The sequence below is a fragment of the Lutjanus erythropterus genome, chromosome 9, assembly GCF_056507025.1.
Source record: "Lutjanus erythropterus isolate fLutEry1 chromosome 9, fLutEry1.hap2, whole genome shotgun sequence".
NCBI lineage: Eukaryota > Metazoa > Chordata > Actinopteri > Lutjaniformes > Lutjanidae > Lutjanus > Lutjanus erythropterus.
The window spans coordinates 14,377,376-14,404,071 of record NC_139325.1 but is presented as its reverse complement, the minus strand read 5'-3'; the positions used below and the strand labels follow the sequence as shown (position 1 = coordinate 14,404,071).

Here is a 26,696-nt window from a genome sequence, read left to right as displayed (position 1 = left end):
AATTTCCCATTTGGGGCAGGTAGAGTGATCTATTGAGGGGCTAACCCCAAGACAGACCTTATCAGAGTGGTAGAGGGCTAACTTTTTACTAAATACACACACAGGCCTCACTGCATACTGAAAGTGTATTTACAGCGAGGAATGGAGAGATCATGGCAGAGGCATTTTTAATCCCCCTGACTTCAATTAACCCACCGTGAAAATGTCTGCCACAGACGACAATTAAACTTCCAAAAACCCAAGGACTAACCTCACAGACCATACTGGAGGAAAATGCTGATGTAATTGGCCTTAATTAGTTCTGTTTGTGTTTTCACATCCATTGCTTTGCCTTGGTTTAAGAAGATTAAGATTTTTTTTTTAATTTGTTTTTACAAAACAAAAACAAGTTTTATGAATATTTTTAGTAAAATACTCTGAACCAAATGGAAAAGATATATCTACATGCAGGGAAAAGTCTCAATCTGCACTGTTTTTCATGTCTACAGTATTAAGTTCTTAAGATCTGTAGTGCCCTACAGTTGTACATACGGAATACAATTCATTTTGGTTATCGTGATCACTTCACTGTTACCACAGAGAGAAATTCAGGTTAGTCACAAACAATATGTTGATTATCCACGTATATTGTTGACCACCTTTGAATCGTCCTTGTAGAAAAACTCAGCTGGAGCAAGTTAATACTTGTCCGGGTATAGTTTAGTATAGTTTAGGCTGGTGGTATTGAGTCCATTCCCAATTATGTTTCTTTGATATCTCAAAGAGCAAAGTAGGTAATCTATAAATAGTGAAAACACCTGTTTCAGACCAAAGGGGGCATAAGAAAATGAATTTAAGAGAGGATAAAGGAAAGGCAAAGAGACTGAAATCATCTAATATCTCAAGAGGAGGAGAATAGTCAGAGGAGGCATCAAGGAACATTGGATGGATTATGATGGATAAAAAGGAACCAAAACAATCTGAAAGAGATGCCGTAGCTTTTTTGCCAGCCACAGTCTATTAATACACAAAAACTAAGGGATACTGTGATAATATTGATGTTGATGTTAATGTTGAGGCGGATATTTATTTAAGACTATACCTGCTTGACTGAGGTGTGGTATTCTTTCTGCAGACAGCATAACAGCTGGGCTCAGTCGACTAGGTAAACTAATGTTTGCAAGCTAGTTACATTTAAAATATGAATGTTGAATAATGGACTAATATCAAAATAGTGATCTTATATTTTAGTATAACTCACAGGGAAAACATTCAGCAGAACACTTTTAAAATGTCTGGAAAATGATGTGGACTGGCTCAAGGGCACAATTAATTAACTGCAATATGGCCAGCACAATATCCCAGTCACAGAGCCATGCAATTTTTCAATTGTGCAAAAAAATCCTGTTCTCCAGAGGAATACATGTTTATTTGTTTGGTACAGACCCCAACAAATATCACAACGTCATGATTCAAATATTTTTTTTGAAGGGGAAATTAAAATTGTAATGCACAAGCGATCATTCCCTTTAATTGTTTGGCATATCACAATTGCAATTACAGTTAAAATGATCACAATATGACTTTTTTTAAACCGCATCGTGACAATAGCTTAGATGTTAACATAGCTTAGCCAGCAACCAGTATAAACAGACTGCCAGCTATTGCCTGTGTCTGAAAATACTGCATCATAAAGAAAAGAACGAAATGAAGAAATTTTTAATTTCCATTTATTCTACAGTTTTGAAGTGACCTTTCTACCCATAGAAAGGCCATGCCTATTATTGTCTTTGGGATCAGACAGAAGAATGAAAAAGGGGGATATAACAGTGATTCAGACATCTTTTTTACACTTTGTGGTTAATCAGAATTTGATCATTTCACAGAGCTAATACTTATTATTATTATTATTATTATTATTGTTCAATAGAGCTAAAACAAGTACAAGTATGAGAGTCACAATTAGGAATGGATACTCAGCCCTCTTGAGGTGTTAGTTGGTCTGTCACTGGCTTGAGAGGGGCTGCTTCACCTCCCCAACACTGTCACACATTTTAGTTTGATACATCTACACCTTTTCGTGACACAGTCAGAGTTGAAAAATAAGACAGATATTAGAAATTAGAAACTAGTCTTATTCACTATTAAAAAAGAACATTCCAAAAAGACATAACATATAGCATTATACATGTCAATATAGAAAAATACTGTTATTTCATCATGCATGATATGTAAATTGAAACATTATGAGTAAGTGTGCACAATCCTAGTACTATGTTGCTTGCACTGACATTATCTATATATTGTAGTACCATCTGAAGGCATCCTTTTCGTCAGTATGCGACACATCACTTGGATCAAGCAGAAGCTTTTTGGAGCAAAGTGCTGCAGACTGATGAAACAAAAATTGAACTCTCTGGCCACAATCACAAAAAGTAAGACTGCCAAAAAACAGAGAGGCATTTGGGGGGAAAAACACCTCACGAACCGTTAAACATTGCAGTGGATTTATTATGCTTTGGAGTTATGTGGCAGCCAGAGGCATATAAGGTACAGACCTTTCTCACAGCACACATTTTGACTTGTCACAGCATGAAAAGCACAGGTGTAACTAATAATGTTAACGATTGCTCTGTTCCATTTAGGTTCCAGTGCATCACACCAGTAAGCCAGCACGCTCTATTGTCGAGCCTTGGACCAGAAACACCTATACATGGAATGTAACCATGATTGATGTTATCATTTACACCTGATGTGTTTGACAAGTCTGAATGTCTGCTTTGAAAAAGGCTTATAGTTCTGAGGGAGAAAAGTACTAACATATGCTCGAAGCTAACGGCAAACTGACTGAAACAAAGCTGGTTTCTGCGCCAAATCGATGATCTTAAATGTGCTTCAAAATGAACAATAAACCCAACCGGAAATCTGGTACAGCTCAATGTGCATGTAAGACCACTAAAACCTACGAAAATCACTACATGTCTGGTAAATACGGACATGTGATTAACATTATGAGTCCCTAATAAGACCCAATTGTTTTTATGATATGAAATCCTATTTTGAATGTCCATGGCAACAGAACAGTCTGTGGGAATACTGGAAAGACTTCTCTAGTCCTCTAGTCTCACGAGTCAAGATTCAACAGCCAGATTTTCCCTGCACGGGAAGGCATTTTCTCTATCTAACCGCCCAATCATATTTACATCAATCTGAAGTTGTGCGGCTAATTGGTTTCGCTGAGTGATTTAAACAGTGGCAGCAGGAGTGACATAAACAACAAATAGCAAACTGAAAAGAGGGTGCCAATCAGTAAAGTCATCCTCATTAATGACTACTGGTTGTTTATCCATCAAGAGTAACTTTCCTTGCTCTCTTTAATTAAGTGTCTTGTTAGAACTGGAATGGCTACAACCTTGTTATATGTTGTCATGTCAATTGTCCAAACGGAAAGCTCCTCAGCCAAGAGAAGACCACCATGTGGTGTCTACGGGGCCTCCCCTCAATAAAAACACATCTCTAATTGCTGAAATCAGGACACATAGCAAAACAAACACCCTTAAAACTTGTTTGTTTCACCAGTGTGACAACTGTTCCTATCTACTGGGCCAATGTGAAGCATGAAGCGAGCCCAGACAGGGGGCCTGGCAGCCGCTACCACCTGTGTTGGGCAGAGAGCGAGCAGCTTGGCATGACAAGCCAGAAGGAAGTGTTGTTCAGCTGAAAGAAAAAAAAAAACTTCAAAAGCAAATACAACCCACGCACATATGTACACAGACATACTGTACATATAATATTCTATGTGTACATCTTTCAGGCGACGATGTTTTCAATTACTGAAACCACGGGCCACCAAGCTCCTAAATTTGGTGTCCAAAGTACATTTGCCTGAATGGCGTCTTCGTGATTCTTCACGGCTGTTCAAACAGGTGAATATGGTTTCTTTTACAACAAAGCACATCCAATTTCTTAAAAAGAAAGCAACAACACTACACTACACTAACATGTATTAATACTTTTTACCTGCTGCAGTAATCGGATGTTTAATGTTATACTTTCACTTGGAGTCAGATTCTCCTCCTCATGAACTCGCTTTCTAAAGTAATCACTGATCCTACGAGCCATATCTGCAAAGCTGAAAACATCACACTGATGGGATGTGATGCTAATTAAGAAGCTTTATACAATGAAAAATAGGAGGCTGAAATGTTCTGCCTCTGGTTGTGAAATGTGTAGATGAAAACAATGGCTTTAATTAAAAGTTCAACTACCCTGTAAGAGGGCCATGTTTTGCTGGTTGAGAAATGTGTAAATTAAAGAAAAGGCTTTTATATTATATTTATGTTCAACTATTATGCAAGAGAGCCCCAAACTATAAATGAAAACAATAGCTGATTTTTTTTTTAAATACAATATGCTTTATGATGGGTTAATGGTCATTTTCTTCAACCATAATTATTATAACTCATAAAATACATTTCTTATAAAAAATGTTGCTTGACCCAGGTGAAGGCACAGTTTACACACACAAGCACATTAACAGGCTGTACCACCTCAGCCTTATTTTAAACCAGGAAAAACCTTTTCCTGTGAACTGTGATGATTTTCTTCTTGAAAGTACTGTGTCTGATGAAAAACAACTTCTCAGCCAGTTGAGGAAACTGGCGACACATAACCTAGTACATTATGTTGTTAGATGCGTCACATTCTAGCCACTTAAAGTCCCCTCACATATCGGTAGGCTGGTAAATGTAAGCAGCACTGTTCACGGTTTTTATAGAATGCTGAAATAAAAGGCGAGAAGGAATCGGTGTGTGGAACTATAATGTTGTGTTGGCGAAGGCTCACAGTATGGGGATAAAACCAAAGGGTGCCACCTACATAGAATATTTGATGACCACAGGGACAGGGTGCGATAATTTCAAAATTAAATTAAAAAAAAATCAATCAGAATGAACAAAATTGAACTGAAAACCAAATAAAGGGCAGACTCAATAGTTCTTCCAAAATATTTTTTCTCTCCACCCCTGCCAACTTGTGGTGTCTGGCTAATAAATTCTTCTTAAAGAAAAAATTTAAAACATAGATGACAGTTTCCAGTCAGGGCATAAAACCAATGATCTGTTGACCTTTACAAAGCATGATTTGATAGTTTAAAAACTGCATAGGCATCAAATTATTAAAAGAAAACCTAACACACATAGTGATATTTTTTGGCCTGAACCATGGTTAATGTTGAAGCGTGTCTTTTATATGACGTCAGTATTAGTGATGCGTCGATCAGATACTCAGTACCTGTATTGGACTGAGTTATTTTCATTTTAAATGTTTGAAAGGTGCTGACTAATCAAACATGCTTAGTTAAACTAAAAATAAGCATCAGTATAGCTGATTCCTGTTGTGGTCAAAGTATTCATTTCTTTAGAGTAGTAGAATATTTGTTTCACAGTTTGAGCTCGATATTTTTTACGGCTAGGTTAAGCAAAGTGTATCCTTTAACAAGTAACATTTTAATTGTTTAAGAGAGGGAAAAAAAAACACTACCAGACTGATATCAGTATTATAAGATACTCAAGGTTGCAGGATTGGATATGAAAAAGTGATATCAAGCCATCCCTAGTCAATATCTTATTACTAAATATGCATACAAGATTATTTTAAATTAATTTTAGCCTCTAATCAAATATACAAACTTCATAATCGCTGCCTCAAAAGTCTAAGTTTCAAGAGCATACCAGCGATTTATTTATTCAGTGTGGTTACCTTCACTCAAGCGTCCCTCAAAGCAGAGGTACAATTACTCCCCCAAATATTAAAATTTCTTGGCACTGGCATAAATGCAGTGCTTTCTTCCAAAATGAAAACGGAAAATCTCTCCTGGCTATTTAAATACACAATTTTCAGAACATTGACGCTTCATTTCAGGGATGTAATTAACCCAACAGGACATTGGTTGGGGGTTTACATAATTTCTTCCGGCAGTAGTATGTTGCTTTACTAATTCTCCTGTGTTTGTGACAGTGATGGAAGGAGTTTTCTGGGTTAGACGTGGACAATGTGGTGCAGAACGAAGAAAGAGAAAGATTAAAAAAGGGATGAAGAAAAGTACTGAAGGGAAGAGAAGCAGACTCAGTGATTGCCGAGAAGAAAAAAAGAAAACGGTCAGAGAGAAGGGTGGAGGCGGCTCTCTTACCTGCAGTGAGTTAGAGGAAAAAAAAAGGGAGGGAAAAGAGGGAGAGGAGGAAGGTAGGAAAGTAGTGGAGGGTGAAGGGAGAGAAAGAGCAGGCTAATTTTGTTCTACCTTCAGGATACCTCCTCCTGCTGCTGCTGGATACTAGTGACATGGGCTGAATATCAAACACACTTACCAAAAGTGGCACTGAGAAACGGTTAGTTTGCTATAATCCCTCCTTACGAGTCGGAACAGGCAACCCAATCGTGCTTTATAAGCCTGTGAATTGCACTGAGCCACACTTCATCAGCTGTTTAACCAGCTGACTTCAACAATTTGGTTTGTTTTATTTAGTGTTCACCTATTTTTAAGCCAGACCTAAGCAAAATAAATCACATAAATATATAGATCAGTTATTACACCTTGAGATGAGAGGTAGCTTAAACAGTAAAAATGAAGAAACTTGTGTTGTGATTTATGGTCTAGTTGTCATACTTTACCTCTATACTTGCTTTTGTACTGCTTTCTTGAATATGTTTTAGTCCTAGACCATCCAAAATGAAAAAAATATCTGGATCTCTAGATGTCGTGTTTTCTCTTCCAGTTCTATACTTCACTTACGTCATTTCTGTGCTATCTGGCACTGGGTAGCGCATTTTGTGCGGTGTAAGATTTTAAGATGGGAGCAGCTGCCCACACTTTGGTTTTCGTGATAACAGGTTGGTGAGGGCATAAAAAAAGATTTAAAGCATGTCTTTGTAAACTTGCATAACAATAGACAGGTGCAAGGCAGAACATGCAAGGATGAAACAAAAAAAAAGCCCACAAACTGTCAAAATCTGGAAGTGCAGTGACATTTTCAATAAACATGCACTATGTGTTGACAGAGTGCAGAGGTTGGTGAGAGCCAAAGGGAGTCAACCATCTGGGCTGGTGCACTGAAACAATGAGCTGAGAGCTGCAGAGTTAAGGTGATGATTCTCAGTGGGATCAGCACTACTTGCAAAGCCCTCACTAGAAGTTTTAATGTTAATATCAAACTACTGCATGAGGTACTTACTGATAGTCAGTGTATTAGCTATGGCAGATAATGGTCGAGCAATCAGAAAACTACCTTTATAAAAGGCACATATCATTATCTCTGAACCGAGCAAACTCCAACCAAGCAAGCTCCAAAAACACAGGAGTTGTTGGTCTACCACCGCATCAATCTGTTGGTTTGTTTGTGTCATTGTGTGACTACGGGGGTTTAAAAGGATATTTTGAATTCACTGACGTCACATAAATAACACAAACAAACTAACAGATCGATGCAGTTCTAGACCAGCGACTCCCATGTTCTGCAGGGTAAAATGACTGATTTTCCTTATGGAGCTTGGCTGGTTTAAAGGGAGCAATATTTGGCTTGTATAATGGTTCCTTCTTGTCAGCAAAGGCTGTCTGATGGAAAGATAAAGTGGTAAAAACATTTGAAATATAGCCTACACTGAAACTAATAAGTGGCTAAAATACCTTTTGTTCCCAACCCTGTCCACAGTAGTTCATCACTCAGCTTCTGTGCTGGTACTACGTCTGGGCAATGTAGAAGCAAAACCTATCACAACTGTAAAGTTTGATATCGATTGATATTGATAATCATGAGTGCAGACTTTAGTTGCACATTGGGGTAAAAAAATGTCACCCTACACGATGTTAAAGTGTGATATGGTGAGGGGGAATTAACATTTTCCTAAAAATTACACATTTTCTGTCCTGTGGGTTCCAAACCTGATCACTTTCATGTTTTCCGGTGGTATTGAAAATTGTTATTGAAGCAGAATGTCATTTCAACATTAATCAGCATTATAATGGACATAATATAAGCTGTGCATGCTGCGTGCAGCTTGACCTTGCTGCGGCTGCATGCAAGGATGAAATGCCAAATTCAGCCTGTGATCTGTCACCGCCTGTCAGTGACTGAACAGCTTCATGGAAGTTATATATTACAATTCTTCACATTTTAAACTAACAAAACTCATTAAAACAAGTCTTTTGGGGTGTTAAAAGTCATGATATTGAGCTGAAACAGATCCCACTTTCAGAGGCTGCTGCTGGGTGCAGCAGAGGGATCACACCGTGTGCGCTTCAACGTTCAACTTAGTTGAATAGTAGGCTAAATGAAGTTAATTATCACTCAAAGAAAAAATTTAAAACTCTAAAAAAGATCTCACTCAATTGGTGTGAGGCTTTGGATGCATTCTGGAAGATTTTGGCATCTTCCTTCAGGGAGGGGTGCATTTTCCTCACAGCCAGCGTCTGAAGATAAATCAATCACATGCTCCAGTATTTCACCCAGATGTGTTTTAAATAAAGTATAAATAAAGTGTTCTTGAAGCTTTGGGCTTTCACCTGGAATTTTGTCTGAGATTCCAAATGTCACAGCAAACATCAGTCTGGCGCATTTTATCCCTCTGGCATGGCGCACAATTTGCATTTTCTTCGTTAAACATTTTGAAGTATGTCCGACATCGGTATGGCAGACATCGTGCCATGCCGTGTGTCTAATTACTAACTTTTGTGACTGATTGGCTAAAGGCAAATAATGGCCATATCAAGAAATAAGTATATCCACGATATCTAGTCTCACATCACGATACGATACGATTGATGTACTGCCCAGCCCTAGCTGGTGATCCTCTCTGCTTCTCCAAATAGTCGTGTTGACCAGGATCTACTGTAGCTAATAAACTGACTATTGATAAGCATCTAATACAACCCCACTTCAAATATTTTGAACTATCCCTTTAATGTAGCTTTAGGCATCATTAAAAAAGGTTGAAATTTTATGTTACTACAACTTATGTAGTAACATGAAACAACGCAACTGATAAACATAATCTCTTCTGAAAAAAAGTGGAGGGTGTGTTTTTGTCTGTGTGTCAGGGGAGGGTCATATTTACCTGCTTGCAAGGTCTGATGTAAATTGTGGAAAATACAGCCGTCCCTAATAATCTCTCCATACCAGGATACCTCTTATTTGTATTATCACTGATATCACAACAAAAGAAAGGGCCAAGGCACATTATTAACATGCTACTTGCGTGCCTCTAGTGCACAAATGCCAGGAGAATAACTGCCAGCAGTTCTACACATCTCTCTCCATACATTTTGCCAACGATACAAGGACAGAGTAATGCAAGGACATGGGAAATAGGAGAGTTGGGGTTCAGCCAAGGTTTTATCTGAGGCCGATTTTGCTGTGCGCGCTCAATTACTCTCTCCTTCTCTCTCTTTTTCTCACTCATATTGGTCACATTTTGTCCCAGTGACCATCCTGCAAGTGCAGCTCCACACTGGCACCTGTTGATGAAAAAGCAGCATAGCAGACACACACATGCTTGCTCTGAAACACTCAGAAAAAAAACACACACACTCACGTAGCTGCCAATCCTGTCCATCTTTCCTTTAGAGATAGATTGAAGGAGTATTTCTGATCTGAGGTGCCTCTAGCAGGCTATGAGTCAGTGCAAGATGATTCAGGTATACACACACACACGCGCACACACTCACTTTTTCAGGCAAACACACAAGCAGGCAGCACAGAGAGATATATCCACATGTAGACCTTGGAAGCTAACACGTCTAGGGTGCCTGATTGGAAGTGATGTGAGTGTGTGCTGCTCTGCTGAGTCTTTCGAGACCTAAATCTCAGGTTTCATTTTAGGGGTATAATGATTAACAGATATATATGCAGGGTTTTTCCTAGCTCAAAATGAGGCTAAGGCGGTATAATCTGATAATGTACACCTGCATGAATACTGTGCTTTCACCCTGGCCAAACAAACGTTTTTTTATAAACAACGTATTTTAATAATTATGATTCAAGAAAATGATTATCCCATTATTAAGCATATTTTATTTAAAAAAAAATAGAAATGCCCTGTTTAACATTAAATTAAATGCAACATAAAGGCTATCATGTTAATTTACACAATAAACATGAAAGATTTTTATAATGGAACCAAATATGAATTCATAGCTTTTGTTTTCAGATACTGTTTTCATTTACAGTTTGGGGCCCTCTAACAGTTTAATTGAACATAATATAATATAAAAGCCTTTAGTTTTTAGCTTTAGCAGTGCCTTTTCAAGCACTGTGTAGATTACGATATAGCGTCACGCTGCACGCACAACGTCACGTAGAGTGCTACACTGATAGAAACACAGATCTGATCTTAATTCAGTGGGAAATTAATAAAATATGTACACAATCGTCAAAAACCTTTTGGCTAATATCCTCATCTGCCTTGAGAGTGTAAATTAGAGCTGTGTGACTCTGTGTGTGTGTGTGTGTGTGTGTGTGTCCCTTCCTTCTCCTGCCAAGTTTCACAATCATATACCTACTTCAGCCCATGCACTTCCAGAATAAAATGCAGCATGCTACAAAATAATGAAGTGCTGATGAAACATTACTTACTGAAGTAAGAGCACAGTACCTCTAGTAGCAAAAGTATGTGTGTAAAGCAATACAGAGTTCAACATTTTTTTTTCCCCCACTTGCATGGTTGGGAAAGTGGGTCAGAAATCTACTTGCTCCAAGTCAACTTTTACTGTGCAGCTCATATTGATACTGCTAAAAAAAAAAAAACAGTATTGAAAGCATTTCACGTATTCATATCAGTATATCAACATTTTTTAGAGCACTAGTACAAACTGTTTAATTCATTAGCAAATAGCAACAAAGACTTAAGTTAACTGTCATGTTAAATCTGAAAAATGTTAGATGAATGTCTAAGTCTGAGGTGATGTCTTCAAATATCTTGTTTTATCCGTCTAAATCCGTCTAAAATACAAAGATTTTCTGTTTAATATGACAATTTAAGCAGAAAAGAAGGCAGTATCCATACTTAAGAGGCTGAAAACAGCATTTTCTGCCATTCGTGCATGAAAAATTACCGTAATCATTAACTGATTATCAAAATAGTTAAATTCTTTTTTACTACTTTCCCATTCAGGCAAGTGAGTTGCTAGATCCGCTGGTCCAACAAGGTGTTTTACTTGCCTGGGCTAGCAGGCAGCCCTTACTGTTGATCCCTGAGAGGGGATGGAAATTAATGACATTTTAGTGATACCAATGCCATTATAAATTCTGCATATCAATCTAATTATTTATAGATTCCCTCATCTATTCCTGATCAATTTTCTGTAGGAGGCCAACTGACAGTGAGAGAATATCTATACAGTATTCATTTACAGTTTAATAGCCAGAGACAAAATCTGCTAAGACTGCCAGCACTTTGCTTTTGATATTATAATATATTTATCCTCAGTAAGGTCGGGAAGCAGAAGTGCTTGTGTGCAGAGCAGTGAAATAACGGCATTCTTGAAATTTAAGTCCATGCTTTATCATTTTACAGACAGTACAAGCAGCACTGCAGCCATCTTTCTTTTTAAAATGAAGCCACGCTTTGGGTCGTTTATTCCTCTGTGTCATGACTCCTCCTCCTACTCGCAAGTTTTACAGCAAGCCAGTTTGACGTTGTTGTTTTGCAATGTGCTACTGTCAGAAAAACATACCTGCACTGATAGAAGGAAGTGATAAGCTTGGATGCATATAATTCAGATGGATTTGGGATTGATTTTGAGTAAGCAACCACTTCCAAAGCGTTCTGGCCCCTGCTGTAGCTCCTCCTAGATTAAGGCAATAATTGAAAGCAGTTTTATTTGCAAGGACATATACCTGTCTAGTGTTGTTGAAAATACTGTTTGGCACTGACCCTAGTATTGCTATTCTGCAGTATTTTACTGAAAACTGCATCATCTTTGGGGAGCGTCCAAAACATTACCCAGAGTGGCACTGACCATTGTTTCTCATTATTGATGCGGCAATAAACATTATTTTGGAGGCATGTGGTTTTTAACCAAAATAAACCATGAGTCAGTCAACCAATTTATCTAAATATGTCACAATATCACAATGTCTTAAAATAGGATTGTTCCACACTCCAAGAGTATGCACCAAGATTAAGTTCACAGATGCTCCATGGAGACATGATTGATTTAAAGTCCAGTTCACACTGTTGTTCTGTCTTCTGCCCTGACATCAGCTCAGATACAACACTAACAGTTAGCTGCAGTGGGGTAGATGAGAGAGACAGAGAGAGAAAATGGTCTGGCTGGTCATCTGTGTGCGTGGGTAGACAATTCAGGCTTAAGTACGAGAACAAAATGACCAAATGGACAGACATAAAGCCCATTTTTTCTTTCTTTGAGATAATTTTTCTTCTGCATGTAATACTCTTCCCACAGGAGATCAAATCAGGAGCGTAGCATTCTGCAGTCTACTTTATGCTGTACTGTTCTCAACATGGCATCATCTCAACTACAACAGCACATACACCACATGGATGACACCCAACACATTTCTAGTTTGAATGTGGTTCTGTAGCGACAGATAACCTGAGCTCTGTCACATTGTGCAGGTAAATCAAAAGCACTGTTGAGAGGAACTCTGTTGTAGCTCTGTAAATTTTCCAGAGGTTCATGGCAAGACGCTACTGACGCCCTTGTTAACTAAAGGTAGTGACAGAGAGAAAATCCAGCACATCAAAAGTCAACAACACAACAAGCCATGACACACACAGAGTGAGCTCTTCCTGACACTAACGACCTTTAGCCACCATTGGTGGTTGTGTATCTTGCAGAATTTTTGACAGTTGCTCGTTAGCAGCGGAGGCCTGTTAGAGCAGGATTTTCTCCCTTTCCTCTTTTTCCTGCATCTGCTCACCTTCCCATCCCTCAGTAAGGCTTGTAGCAGGATTCTGTTGTGCTAACAAGGAGCAGGTAACAACAAGGCTTGATGGAAGAAAGGGCTGAGGTCAGAGGACATGGCATCCTTTGATAGGAAAGCTGATGGGAGGCAGAAGAGAGAGAGAGAAAAAAAAGCGTGCGCACGTGGATAAAGTCCAAATCAAATCCTGTGCACGTCCGTACCACGCACCTGTAGCCCAAACACTGGAGCCACTCCATCCCTGCACCGCTCTGCCCTCACACATCAACCCTGGCACTGACAGCATAGGACACCCAACACCTAGTTAGCTTAGTTAAAAGTCGGCTTTGTCCTTAACGGTGCCTGGGAGCATCTTACACACACGCCTTCAAGAAAACACACACCGACACTCAGAGAGATGCTGATATGAATTTACCTTGGCTTTTGGCCTCCGTAGTCTGTTATTTCTTTCAGGCTTCTCAGTGTGCTAGGAATGGTGAGCCTCACAAACACATTGTGTGAACTGACACACAAGTTAGCATTATATTGCTTCCTGTCAAACCTTTAGTTTGGGGGTTGGAGGTATTCTTTGTTCTAGGGTTGTCCCCAACTAAGAATCTTTTCAGTTGAACATTCATTCCTTTTTTTTCAATTTAATGTGCCACACTAAATTCCTATATGCTGTAGTTCAGCTCTGTTAAAATCAGTGCACCCCCGAGTTTTTCTCATCAGGCTGCAGCCGTTGTCTAGCTTCACCTGCACATGTTCTGTGCTCCATCACGCTGCGAGTTAAGGATTTATTACACCCTTAACCGGAGCTGGTTATTGCTGGAACAGTGGAGAGACGAGCAAATACATTTTGGCGAGTTTTATTAAGATTCTATGACGTTTGAATGAAGCTGGAGTCTGGTAACTTTGGCGAGAGAAAGAAAACAGGTGTTTCTGGATAAATTAAACTTAGCTTACTCAACAAAAGCAAGCACAAGCAAACAAACGTCACTTGCCCTGCGCAGTCTGCCAGTGCATTCTGGTGAAGTGGCTCAGGGACAGTTAGTTTAGAGGTTTGTGATGATTTAGAGACGTAAAGTTTACAGCCTGCCATGCTGTTGCATTGCTCTCTGTGCAATGACACAGCTGAAAAACAAAAGCTGAAACGTGTTTACCAACCATTCATTTCACCCTTTGTCATCAGTTAACCTCCAGCGCATGTTGTCACAAAAACCTCAGTCGACTGAGAGGTCTCCGACCAGCGATGTGAATCTTTGACTTTCACGGGGCTGCCTTACTTTGTTCTGGGCCCCAGTTTTTCTGCATTTCAAACACGAATTGCTTCTGTTGGTGCTTTTATTTCTTTTTTAGATTAATTAGTTTGACACAATGTTTGAAATGCATTTTTTAGCTAATCTGTCAAGGACATAATCAAATTAAATAATACCAACTAACTACAAAGTTTGACCAACCAAAACAACACACAAGTTTCACAGAAATGTTCCAACTTAATATTTCCAGTGCCACTTGGTGTGTCAACTCAAGTACTTGGTGCTAATTAAAAACTTGTTCGTCCAAATTTGCAATTCATTATGACATTCAGTGGAATTTAAATGACAAAAAAGCAATCTTTGGTGGAGTTTCAGAACTTGAGAACAAGCAAAGATCAAAGCCTCAACGTTACTGAGGCTTTGCAGAACATTATAGTCTCCTGAATTTAACAGACATCGTGACATAGTCCTCATTGCCCAATCCACTAAAAACATGTTTTACTGGCATCTGGAGCTTCACAGGTATGAATTTCAGACTCTGTTGTGATGTTATTGTGTGTGGGCGTGTGTGCATATTTCCTGCTGCAGGAGAGGATCGATAGAATAAAAAAAAGGAGCGCTGCTCTCGCTTACCCTCGTCAAAGTCTGCATCGTCCTCGGTGTGCTGGGGGAAGGGGAAGCAGTTGGTGATCTCCAGCCGGTCGTCGACTACCAGGCCCAGCAGGACGCCCTGAACCACCTCGCTGCCCTGGCCCTCCTCCTGGTAGTGTTTGATAATCTTCAGCACCACCTGTGAAAACAGAAAGAGCAATATCGCTCAAATTTCAAAGCAACCACCGCAACAAAATAGAAGCAGAGAAGGAGAAAAGGCGGCTTTACTGTCTTTTCAACAACAGCTTCAAAAAAATGATTTGATTTTACGAGCCGAGGCTAATTTATTTATTGTTCCCATTGTGTGTCCATTCTGTGGCTGTTTCAGCATTTCTTGTTATTGTATTATATCATCCTTTGATTTAAGTTATTCAATTCAATTGCGCTGTTGCTCGTCATGTTGATATGCGCTCATTAGTTTGTGTTGGGGTTAGTTTGTTTGAAGTGTTCTTGAGTTTATTCATCCTATCCGCTACAGATTTGCAATATTCCTTTCTTTTGTTCCTTACACATTATGTTTTATCGCAGTACAAATACGTTACACTATTTAATTAATACCAATGGGAAAAATGTAGACAAAAAGAATGTGACTTCAAGTTTGCATTAAAAGCTGTATTCTATTGCAAAACAATAATGCTGATTTACAACATGGTTAAAAAACATTCTGCTCTGATATGGCACCATATTTTATAAGCAGACTTTTAAAATGAAATATTAATACATGACACGGTTTAACAATCATGTCATATATGAAGAATCAAAATAATAAAAATGTGAAGAGTTTATTGGGAGTTTAGTAGAAGTGATTGCTTGCTTACTGATTACTTACTCTGAACTTTTTGCGCAGAAGCAGGCTGATGTGAAGGATTTTAAAGATGAACTGAGTGTGCAGCGGTTACATAAATACTGCTGCACTGGATTTGAAATGATTAGATTTTTCCTAGAAATGAGTGCTTGTTTTTTGCCTGTGTGCAGCATTTATAGGTGTTAATGCTTATATGGTTCAGCCCACCCATAGCTGGTTCAACACCTCCACCCTGGAATCCCATTAAAAAGTTAACTCCTACCTTCACATCTTTTGATATAAAGCAAAATGAAACAATGCATTACTGCAGTCATGGTTTTGTAACACTGCCTGCTATGTGCCCAACAGCACTGCAGCCGTCTGTCAGGGACACCGGAAAGTTACATTTGAACTGGCATTAGAGTTCATTTTTGCTAATGTTTGCACTGACTAGTGAAAATTTTGAACTGAACTGGAGAAATTCAAGTTTTATTTCTTTTCTACTCTGAATCAGTGTGAATATTAGCAAGAGAGATGAGATTAAACAGCTTCAACATTCCAGGGCTACTACAGCCCAACTAACAGTGGCTTTTTGAGGCTGATACTCATATTTGGGACTTGAAAAAATCCAGTTACAATAAAGCTGATAGGGATTTTTTTAACATAAACGATCTTAATACAAATACCTAAGTTTCTGACACTGTCGTAAAAACTAGTTTGGCATATCTAGGCTGTAAAATCTTGTTATTTATCGGCTCACATTCACACAGATTAGGGCTGTAAAAAAATACATCAATACACTTGAGTATCATGATATTATGTTTGTGATGCTTTATGATACTTCTCAAAAATACTATTGTGATATCATGGCATGCAAATATTCATGGAAATGGTTCTTTTTTGTGTTCATTTTTTGTTTGAACCTTCAGTCACTAGATAGCTGTGTCACTGATCGTCACTGTTCTGATACCGTAGAAAAGTTAACTTTTCCCTTTTTGGGAGGGTTGAACAAAGTGTGGAGCAGCTTTTTAAAAAGGATGGAGCATTGCCTCATCTCTCACTCCAATTTTGTTCAGGTATCGCTCACATCATGAGTCTGACGTACGCCCAAGTGCCCATGTCCAGATGCTGTCTCTCCCTCTTTATCTCCTCAGTGTTTGTCAGTGTTCAGTTTGCTGTCTGCTGTTGTCTAAAACTTTCTCACTGATGCAAACTGAGTGAAACTGATGTAAATGATCCTGCTGCCTCAATACAAAAACATGAATATCGTGCACCTTTTAGTCATTATATAAACTGGCCTGAATACAAGAGAGGATTTTTGTCCTCAGAGGACCATATTTTATTAAAGAAATAAACTATTATTGACATTAATAATAGTGAAGAAATAAATACATACATATAAAAAGCAACCTTTTCCTAAAATACTGCTGGTTCTGTGGCATTGGAATTTTAAATCTGAAACCTGCAGTGCGCTATACAAGCTTCAATTGACGCACATATATTGAACCTTTTAGTGCATTTTGGCCTACAGGCGTCGGTTTAAACTAAAGAGGAATTACAATGCAGATTTTTCTTTGGAGTGAGCGATCTGAGCAGAGCAGAATGAAATCTGAGTTCTGCCAGGTGTGGCTTTGAGAGGAGAGGTCAAACAGCTCCATGAGCAAGGCATGGAAACTCTCACCGCTCCACTCCGCTCACATACTCTGCAATATATTGAACTGTAACCCCTGTGTCATCATATAAATCATATTATTAGATCCTTGTCGATACGCAGCCCTAGTACAGATACCAACACGTCTCAATTAGGCTAATATCAGCCGATATGTCGGCCAAGCTCATTTATCAGTGTAGCTCTTAAAGGTGCTAAGCTTAGCTCACTAGCTTCTACTTTTGATCCCAGGTCGGTAGCATGTCAGAATTGCCGGCCCTTAAATGTCAGTCACCCGCTGCCAAGGGAACCACCCACTGAGACCTGAAGCTTAGACTTTTTCCACAAATATGTCAAAATGGGGCTTATCCTCTTTTGTAAAAAAGTAAATTCTGCACAACAGCTGCAGCATCATTATAATGTACATGTCCCCACACTAAAGTCTGGAGTATTTAAATTTCAGTCTGACAGGGAGCACACAGCACACTGGTTGTCCAGAAAATCTACCACCTCACTAAAACACCCCTTACATTAATACTAAATTGCACTATAAATCATCAGGCACCATTCTGGACTCTTCTTCAGTCACAAAGCTCTTATATAAAAACCACAAAATTGCCAAAAACCCTTGTTAAGAGGAAACTCTGGGACAAGTTACTCAGGCAATCACCGGCTGTGGATGAGTGGTAGGCTGAGTGGTAAGCACCACCTGCAGGCTTCAGCACTGGTGCATCACTGATCTTGAGTGTGTACAAAAGGCCAGTTAGTATTCAGCACAGCTTAGCAATTTACACTAGAGAGAGAGGAGGTGGCACATATAAAGAATAAAACCTGAATCTGGTGAAATCTTTATAAAAATGTTACCCTCGTACAGAGGGAGGGTATATTTGGACTTGTAGTCTGATATCCCACATCGTTGTCATGCCTCATCTGGACAGGGTGTCCATGCATCATCGTGTGCTTTTAATTTTTAATGCCAGATAAAAATGGGCCAATAGGACAAGCCTCTGCATGATTGAGGAGCTGGTTTAAGCTCCAATGCTGCTTCACCGACACCGAGGACAGCAGGGAAGGGCTATGGCTTACTTCTACTTCTCAAACATAAACATACGTACACCTACCCGTCATAAGACCCACTGACTGGCAAAAACAGAAAAACAGCTGAGAGCGGAGAATATGGCAAAGTGTCTAAATGAACAGGAAGAGAACAAGAAGCTAAAAGCACAGTGTGGATGGGGAGAGCATAAATCACGCTGATAACAGCACGGGCAGGTCACAGCCTGAGGCATTAATAATACACACATACACACACATACTCTCAAGAACAAGGTGGTAGTCCTGGGGCCATGCTCACAACAAAACACCCATCACCACCATGAGGAAGCCCTTACTCGTCTCACTAGCTCATGCGCGCACACACACATATGTGCACCTGTCTTGGGAGATGATTTATTTCAATGGAGTGCTGGACCTGTCATGCAACAAGTAAAAGAGCCAGGGGCGGCAAGAGAGAGGCGATACAGGGTGGAGTGCGGGGAAAAACAAATCTCATTCCCTGCCTGCCTGCCTTGGCTTTTCTGACTGAGAGAGAGGGAAGGTCTGAAGAATAGGTCGCAGAGGGGTGGAGGGGGAGGGGGAAAGAGGAGAGGGAAAGGAGGAAATGCAATAGTGAAAATGTGAGGGAGAGAAATCAGAAGCATAAAGGAAATTATGGAAAAAAGGAGCAGGAAGGTGGCCAGGTGAGTGCAGGGAGAGTAGACAGGTGAAGATGGGCGGGGGAGAAGAGGGCTACAGTCGAAGCCCTCAGAATGGGGTTGCTTTACAAAGCCCCTTGGCCCCCACCCCTTTGAGCTTTGGCTCCTTTTTCTGCCAGCAAATAGCTTTTCTAGCCTCCCTCCATCAGTGAGAGGCAGATAGCACAGATACACAATGCTTCCAGCTATCTAACTCTTGGCAATCTGTTCATCACACACTTAAATAGCGTCCGTCTGGAAAAAAAGAGGTGGTGAGAGATGGACAATTGGCCAAAAACAACTCTGGGAAGGTCAAATAAATAGAGCTGAATTCGAGCAGGCCTTTAAGAAAACTCCTGAATGTACAGAAATGCTTTAAAGGAGGGGACTGAAGAGGTGTTGGAGCTTCAAGAAAAAGGGAGGGAAGGAAGGAAGGATGGAGGCTTCAGTAGATTTGTGTCTATGTGCGCTGGCTTCCTGGTGATGAGTAAATGCCATCAGGTATTGTAAGCAAAGCCTGTTAAGTTTGTGCAAACATGCATGCACACACACACACACACGCATGCACACTCCACTACTGTCTTTTTCCGGCTTCTCTCTCTCATACACACACGCACTCTCATACAATTTTATTGATCAAGCTCACTAGCAGCTAGCCCAGTGAGCTCACCTCATGTGGAGAGGCCCATGATTGATATGTGGACAGCGTATTATAAATCAACAAGCTTAAAATTGAATTGTGCAAAATCAATTGCGGTCCAAATCCCCCGTTGGCTGCCTTTAATTCTTATCATAAATCTTCTCCCTCACTCACACAAAAGGGCTCATATTCCCGCCACAACGGGGCTCGAGTTATGAGAAAGTACAGCAAGAGAGACGATCCCGTAATGAGTTTTCTTTTTTGCGCCACTGAGGTGTGGATGAACTCTACACTCAACGCTGGCTATAATTTGGCTGACGGAGACAAGACTGTTGCGTGGTGGCTGATACGAGACACCTGTTAGGTTAAGCCACAGATGAAGACCACAGCAGATTCCCACTTCATCTGCCAGCTTTCACCTGTTGGCCTGAAGAGAGCTTTAATAAACATTTAAATGCTTTACACTAATTTATTGAATCAAAGTTACAAAATATTACCCAAAACAAAAATCTATATGTATGGTTAGGCCTGTTACAAAAAACTGCCACTCCCATAAATTATTTAAACATGGAAGTGATTACAGAAGAATTTCAAAATATAGGAAGTAAATGGGATTAGGAATGTAAGTCACAAGTTTCACCACAAGATACTATATTGACAATGATACAATATTTGCCATTATCACAAAGTCTGATAGGATACAATTTCAATTTGATTCAATTCTGCAATCAATATCAGACAATATCATACATCCATTTAACACATTCAGTTACATTTATGCCAACTCATAAAAAGCAACTAAATTTTAATTTTATGACTTTTATGATCTTCCATACATTTATGACACAGACATGCCATGGGATTTGTATGGGTTTTTCAACAGTGTATCTTAAGATGATGATATAGATTGATATTTTCACTTTCCATCCATAATATTGGATTGTTGGAAATCAAAATCGATCCAAATTGATATATTCGATCCAAATCGTTGTTACACCCCTACACAGGGTCTGATGAGAATGCATTGTGCATTATTTATTTCATTTGTTTGTGTGTGACAGTTGTATACGTCTGTACTGTCGTAACTTGTAACGATATCTTAAACTGCCCCCTTGGCCAGGTCAGTCCAAGGGGCTTTTACCTGGTTAAATAAGGGGTCATCATTATTATTAATGTGTCACTTTTCAAAAAAACTAAGGCTGCTAACTGTTGTTTTGTATTGCAGTTAGGTTTGGGTTCGCATTTTATCCAAACTGTATCCAGTATTGAATCACATTATTAAACAGGGTTGTGTAGTGGCAAGATTTCGTTGTGATATTTCAATATGCATCATAAAATACAGTAAGAGAAGTGATAAATTGCAAGTTTTGAAATCTAATTTCAGGAAAAGACCACCATATGCACAAATCTTAGTTTAAAAAAAATGAACATTGTAATACAATTAGAACAGTGCATATAGATAAGAATACTGCTATCTAGAGGTCTAGGTTTAAATACATCACAAAATTAATAACTGCCACGAACTTTTCATATATCATGATATCACACTTTTGAGAATCAATAGTCTCACAAGATATAATATCACGATATCAAAGTGTAGTAATATTATATATCCCTATTACTGAATCTGATTCAGTATTCAATCTTAACAGGCTGAGAAGACAGAGTGTTGAGTAGCAGGTTAATGTTCACAACCTCTAGCTCCAACTTTAAAAATGAAATAAGATAACTAGAATTGAGCTCTAATTATTTGTTGTCTAATTGTCAAGTTTTGTGTATATAGACCGTGTGTAATTTTATTGTTGGGTGAAACATTAATCTTGCAACTTTGTTTACTAGAGAGAGGGTGTATGACTTCAGAAATACTCACAGTTATACAGATGTGTTGCATAGTGGAGGTTTTTCCCTCACAAATGATCATTAGGGCTTTTCACACTGCACTTAGCCCGGGGCTAAAAACATTCTTACAACCTTCTTAGCCCCAGGCAAAGGGAGCTTGCAGCCCCAGGTTAGGTGTGCTTTTACACTGACACAATCCAAGCACATTCCAAAGTGGGTTAATCTCAACCTAAGCCGAGGGCTCATTGGCCCTGCGCCAGAGCAGGGTTAGCCCCAAGTTTTCAGGGTTATCCCTTGAAAATCGCCTACACACGGGGCTAAAAGATCCCAGTGTCAAACACAGTTAAGGCTGTTAAAGAGTAGTCATGCTGCATTGTAGAATGTAAACACTCATTCAACGGACATTTAACTCAGGGCTTGTACAAGTGCATTGTGAATCATGAAGCCTTGATCTGGGCTATAGTTAACCCTGGATTAACAATATGTGTGTGAAAAGGGGCTAAGTTATCCCAAGCTAAGGATAGCCCTGGGCTAAGAATATGTAAAGCCCTTTTGATAACACCTCGCTTGAATCAGTCTCTATGTACAGAGTTACTAATTAAGTAAAAATGTTTCATAATTAACTATCAGTGTTATTCCTGTAAGGATGTCATAAGATTTTCATGAAATGAAATGTTTTTTATACTACTTATGGGCTGCATTTTTTTTTTCCTGCAAAAGACATTATCAGAAGGTAGAAGGTAGATTTATTTATCAAAATAAAACACAGGGTTGAATAGCAAGATCAAGATTTTTTGCTACTCATAAAAAAATAGACACAGTAGACTGGCCGAATTATAAATATTTTGTAACTTACTCCCTTAATATTAGTGTCATTATTAGTGGTGGACTCTTGTCATTCCAGGACTGGATTCAAAATTCCTTCAAGTGTTGAAGGGATTTAATACAGCACGTAATCCAGTGTTATTACATCATAAGTTGCTGCTAATGCAAACCCAGCATTTACTACTGCTGTTATTTCACCATAAAGCATTCCGTCAGATATTCTTTTGCTCTTTTTGCTGCTCAATGAGTGTCTGATGTTGTATTAAACTGCACTTACTGATAATTTAAGTGACACCATGTGTCTCCAAATCAACCAGGCATGAAATCTAAGATTTTGACTTTAAACTACCATCATAAACTGTAGATGCTGTAGTCAGTAACTGTACTGGACATATGGTAACATGTGTATCTACACTAGGTAGTAAAGTTATCTTTTGTGTGCTTGTGTGTTTCAATTGCTCTGTGTCACATTAAGGAGTGTGGACCACCTTCTGATGAGCCCAGGCTTAGAGACCCAGGGCACAAGAAAATGCCTCAGGGGGAAAAGGACATGTTCCAGCACTGTTTTTTACTCATTCATGTATTCACTGAAAAAACAAAGAAAATGTCGGCTTTGGCTAAAAGAGATGTTAAAATGAAACTAATTCTGACAGATTTCCTGCCCTTTCCTTCCCCCACAGCTTTCAAATCACAACGCTGCATCTGTAAAATGTGTTCAGACTGTTCCTTAATTCACGGTATGTGAATAAGACCCGTGTCTGACGTGCATCATATGTCAGAATAAATGAATAAAGCCCTTTTCAAACATACAGGCAGTTGTGTGATCTCACTAGGTGTTTAATGGAACCCATCACTGAGCAGCTCTCCACTCCTGTGGCAACATCAACCACAGAAACCTCTTCAAAAGCAAGGAAACAATCCAATTCTATTACACAGCGGTGGTGATGCTGTCTGTGGGCAACCCTCCAGCTAAACCTCTGACAGACGGGTCATGACGCAACACAGCAGCAACTGCTGCATATCAATGCACTCAGGTGAAACGCGTTTCATAACTCCACCTGAAATAGACACCTTTCACCTTTCAGTCTGAATCCAAATGAGGTCACACACAGAACGGCTCTCGACTGTTTTTAATTTAACTGCTGCGATTAAAATGTTTGGTAGATAAGGCAGAGAAATGAATTAAGAAAATCTCATTAGAGGTCTAAATAATACACATTGAGGTGAAATATTTAGATTTGAAATTAGGGCCCGAGACTCCAGGGCAGCTTTAATGAGCAAGATAAAAGGAAGGCAGCAGCTGGCAAGTTAAAGTCCTGCTACTGCGTTCAAGCACACCAGGCAAATGAGCTGCTTTGTGTCCAGTGCAGCTTAGGGCAGGAGGAGGAGGACGTCAGTGCACGGCAGTGAAGCAAGTTTGTCCTCTGCTGTTTATTCAGAGGTACTACAGAATGAAAACACAACAACGTTTAGCTTGTGTAGAGTTAAAATTCACACTACTTAAAGATCACTGGTCACAGAATAGTAACTACACACAGAAGCAATCATCAAAAAAGTAAAACACAAGATCTATCAAACAGTGAATGACAAAAAAGCAACAAATCATTAAAATAGATCCATGCCCAAGAGCCATAAAGCCAGAAACACATTTGTTTGTTTACAACTGCCAAAAACAGGCTTTCAGATACACTCCCTGCCAATAGTGCCACCAAATCTCAACATGTTTCTCCTGTGTAAGCGTGCCCATATGCCCAAAATTCTTAATTATTTGAATACATCTACAATGAGCTAGGGAGGAAATGTCAGTCCAGCCCTTACATATTATTTACACTGTAGTATAAACAGAGTTAAGATCATTGTGTGGTATGTTCAATATCCATTGTAAGTATGCTTCATTTATTCATTTTCTACATTTACTCACATTTAGATTCTTAACTTTGTTTTCTTTTTTAAATGTTAATGCTTATACTCTAATTTGTATTTCAACGCAAAGCACATCGAGGTTATGTGTAATAAAATATGCTTTATAAATAAAATTGCCATAAAAAGAGGGCAACTGACCAACAACCTAACAAGGAACGTTGTCTCTAAGTAACAAATCTAAATGAGGTAGATATCTTCCAAAGCATTCAAGTACATTTCATCTGAAAACCTAACAATATTGGCATTATTTTATTTTTTTCCCCAGAAAGGGACCAATAAAGTAACACCAAAATTATTTAAAGTCAAGAATAAGTCAAAAGACCTAATTGAACTGGAAATAAAGACTAGAGCTGGGTGGTATGAACAAAATCAAATATCACAATATTTTTTGACCATATGCCTTGATATTGATCTTAATTGATATTACAATATTGTAGGAAGGCCTATTGGTGCTTTCACAAAATATTAACACAATCAGATTTTTGATAAATAATCATTAATAATGTGGACACACCAACTTGGATTAGTGAATTAATCATTTAATTTATAAGATGTAAAAATAAAATAAAATAATAATAATAATAATAATAATAATAATAAACTCCCAGTGCACAACATGACATCTTGAAAATGCTTCTTTTATCCAACCAGCTGTCCAAATCCCAGAGACTCGTAATTTAGATTACTCTCATAAATGCCAAAAACCACCAAATCCTTAGATTTACTTAGGTGGAACCAGGGAACGTTTGACATTTTTGCCTGAAAAATCACTGAAGCAATTGATCGATTGTCAATTTAGTTAGAAACGAATATTCTTTTGATCAACTACTATATTGATCGATTAATCGTCGCAGCTCTACAACAGCAAGGACAGTAAATTCAGATTTCAGAAATTACATTTACTGTGATGCAGCCCTAAAAACCAGGAAACACAACAATTATGGCACATCACAACATAACAGTTTCCGTAAACAGCACTAAAGAAGATCTGTAGTCACATATCACAACATCGATTTGTTTTCCAGACTTAATAAAGACTGAACAAGTATTTTTTACATTTTACTACAGTAAAGTGTCTGTAACCTACTGTCTAGAAACTTAATACTTAGGATTATGATCACAAGTCGACTTCCAATTTACATTTACTTGTCGTCTCTTGTAGCAAATAACAAAACGTGTGTGAGGGGTAGCAAGAGGCAGCGGCATCATTGTCCTGTGGTGCTCCTCCAACACAGCCAGTCAGGGATGTCCTGGATTTCAAATTCAACATCTCTTTAGCTTCATAAAAGCTTAACACCTGCTAACTTCAAAGCCAACCACTGTTAGCTATTAGCTTGTTGAGAGTTTGTAAAGAGCAAATATCTCTCTTTATCAGTAGTGTATTGGATTTTAAAAAGGTATCAGTTGATGTATTAAATAGTAATGTCCCACAAACTGTCCGCCATGATGATGCTCGCAATTTAGCTAACGTTAGCATCCCCATCTGTTAACAGTTGAAAACTGGTTTCTCTACCGTTTGCCACCGAAAGTCAAGATGTAGCAACAGAGAACAGTAGCGACACTTACCAGCCCCTCAATCTGGATCTGTTTGACAGGAGAGTCCAAAGTGCCGCCTGTAGAAGCCATCACTGTGCCAGATACTGAACCAGACTCTTTACGAGAGGCCATCTACAAGCCGCCACACGCGGAAAAAGGGAGGAAAGTTTTCGGTGACGGACGTTTCCGGTGAGGACGCGTCTGTTTTTCCTGTCCGTGTAGAAACAAGCGCTAAGTGTCTGGTTCGTTCCTAAGTTGCAAACGTCATGGATTCCGATAAGTCAATTTTTGCTGGACAGGGGTTTTTATTTTTTTGATTGGCACTGTAACACGAGTGACAGATATATTTCGTATGAAAGACCCAGTCTGAGATTCTTTTTGTGTCATAGCTGGGGTGCAAGAGGAGACTAATCTGTCTAAACCACTGGAAGAATAAACTAAAATTCTTAGGTCACTGAGACTTGTTAATGACAAGAAAGCTCTTGTTTTCATCCCTAGATGTTAATTTTAGATAAGCCTTATTTCTTTTAATGTTCATTAGGGTTTTTATTTGTTTTAGTTCTTATCTTTCATCTTCATCATCATCATCCAAGATAGACCATTGATTAATCAGACATGAAAATGTGCCTTGTTTGTATTTCTTAGGTGCTAAATAATGATGAAATAATACTTTCAAGACAAGTGAGTATAAATAATCAAAACGCTCATATTTCTTCACTGCACTTCTACTGACTTAATGGTGAAACTGGACCACTACAACCACCACCATTGGTTGACTATTACAAGAATTTTTACAAATTCCTGTGCCATCATTACCAGAACACTGCAACACTGGCCTTCTTAAAATGATGAAAAGGTGATTACTTAAAATTACAGGCTGTCAATCATGTCATCAAGCAGAGGCCAGTTAAAACTAACTTTGAGTCTTTCAATTTAATCCTATCTTCATACTCAGCTTCATA

The 26,696-nt window shown here is 38.9% G+C and overlaps 1 protein-coding gene across 1 annotated transcript in view; it reads right to left on the bottom strand.

Annotated features, from left to right (window-relative positions):
- LOC146321191 (eukaryotic translation initiation factor 3 subunit H) overlaps positions 1 to 25,923 on the bottom strand; it is a 71,368-nt gene extending 45,445 nt beyond the window's left edge. The window contains exons 1-2 of the mRNA XM_084726244.1: positions 25,765 to 25,923; positions 14,789 to 14,945 (exon numbers count right to left, since the gene is read on the bottom strand). Coding sequence (XP_084582370.1) covers positions 14,789 to 14,945; positions 25,765 to 25,866 — 259 coding nt within the window. The 5' untranslated portion in view covers positions 25,867 to 25,923. The remainder of the gene's footprint in view (positions 1 to 14,788; positions 14,946 to 25,764) is intronic.
- Positions 25,924 to 26,696: the final 773 nt, after the last annotated feature.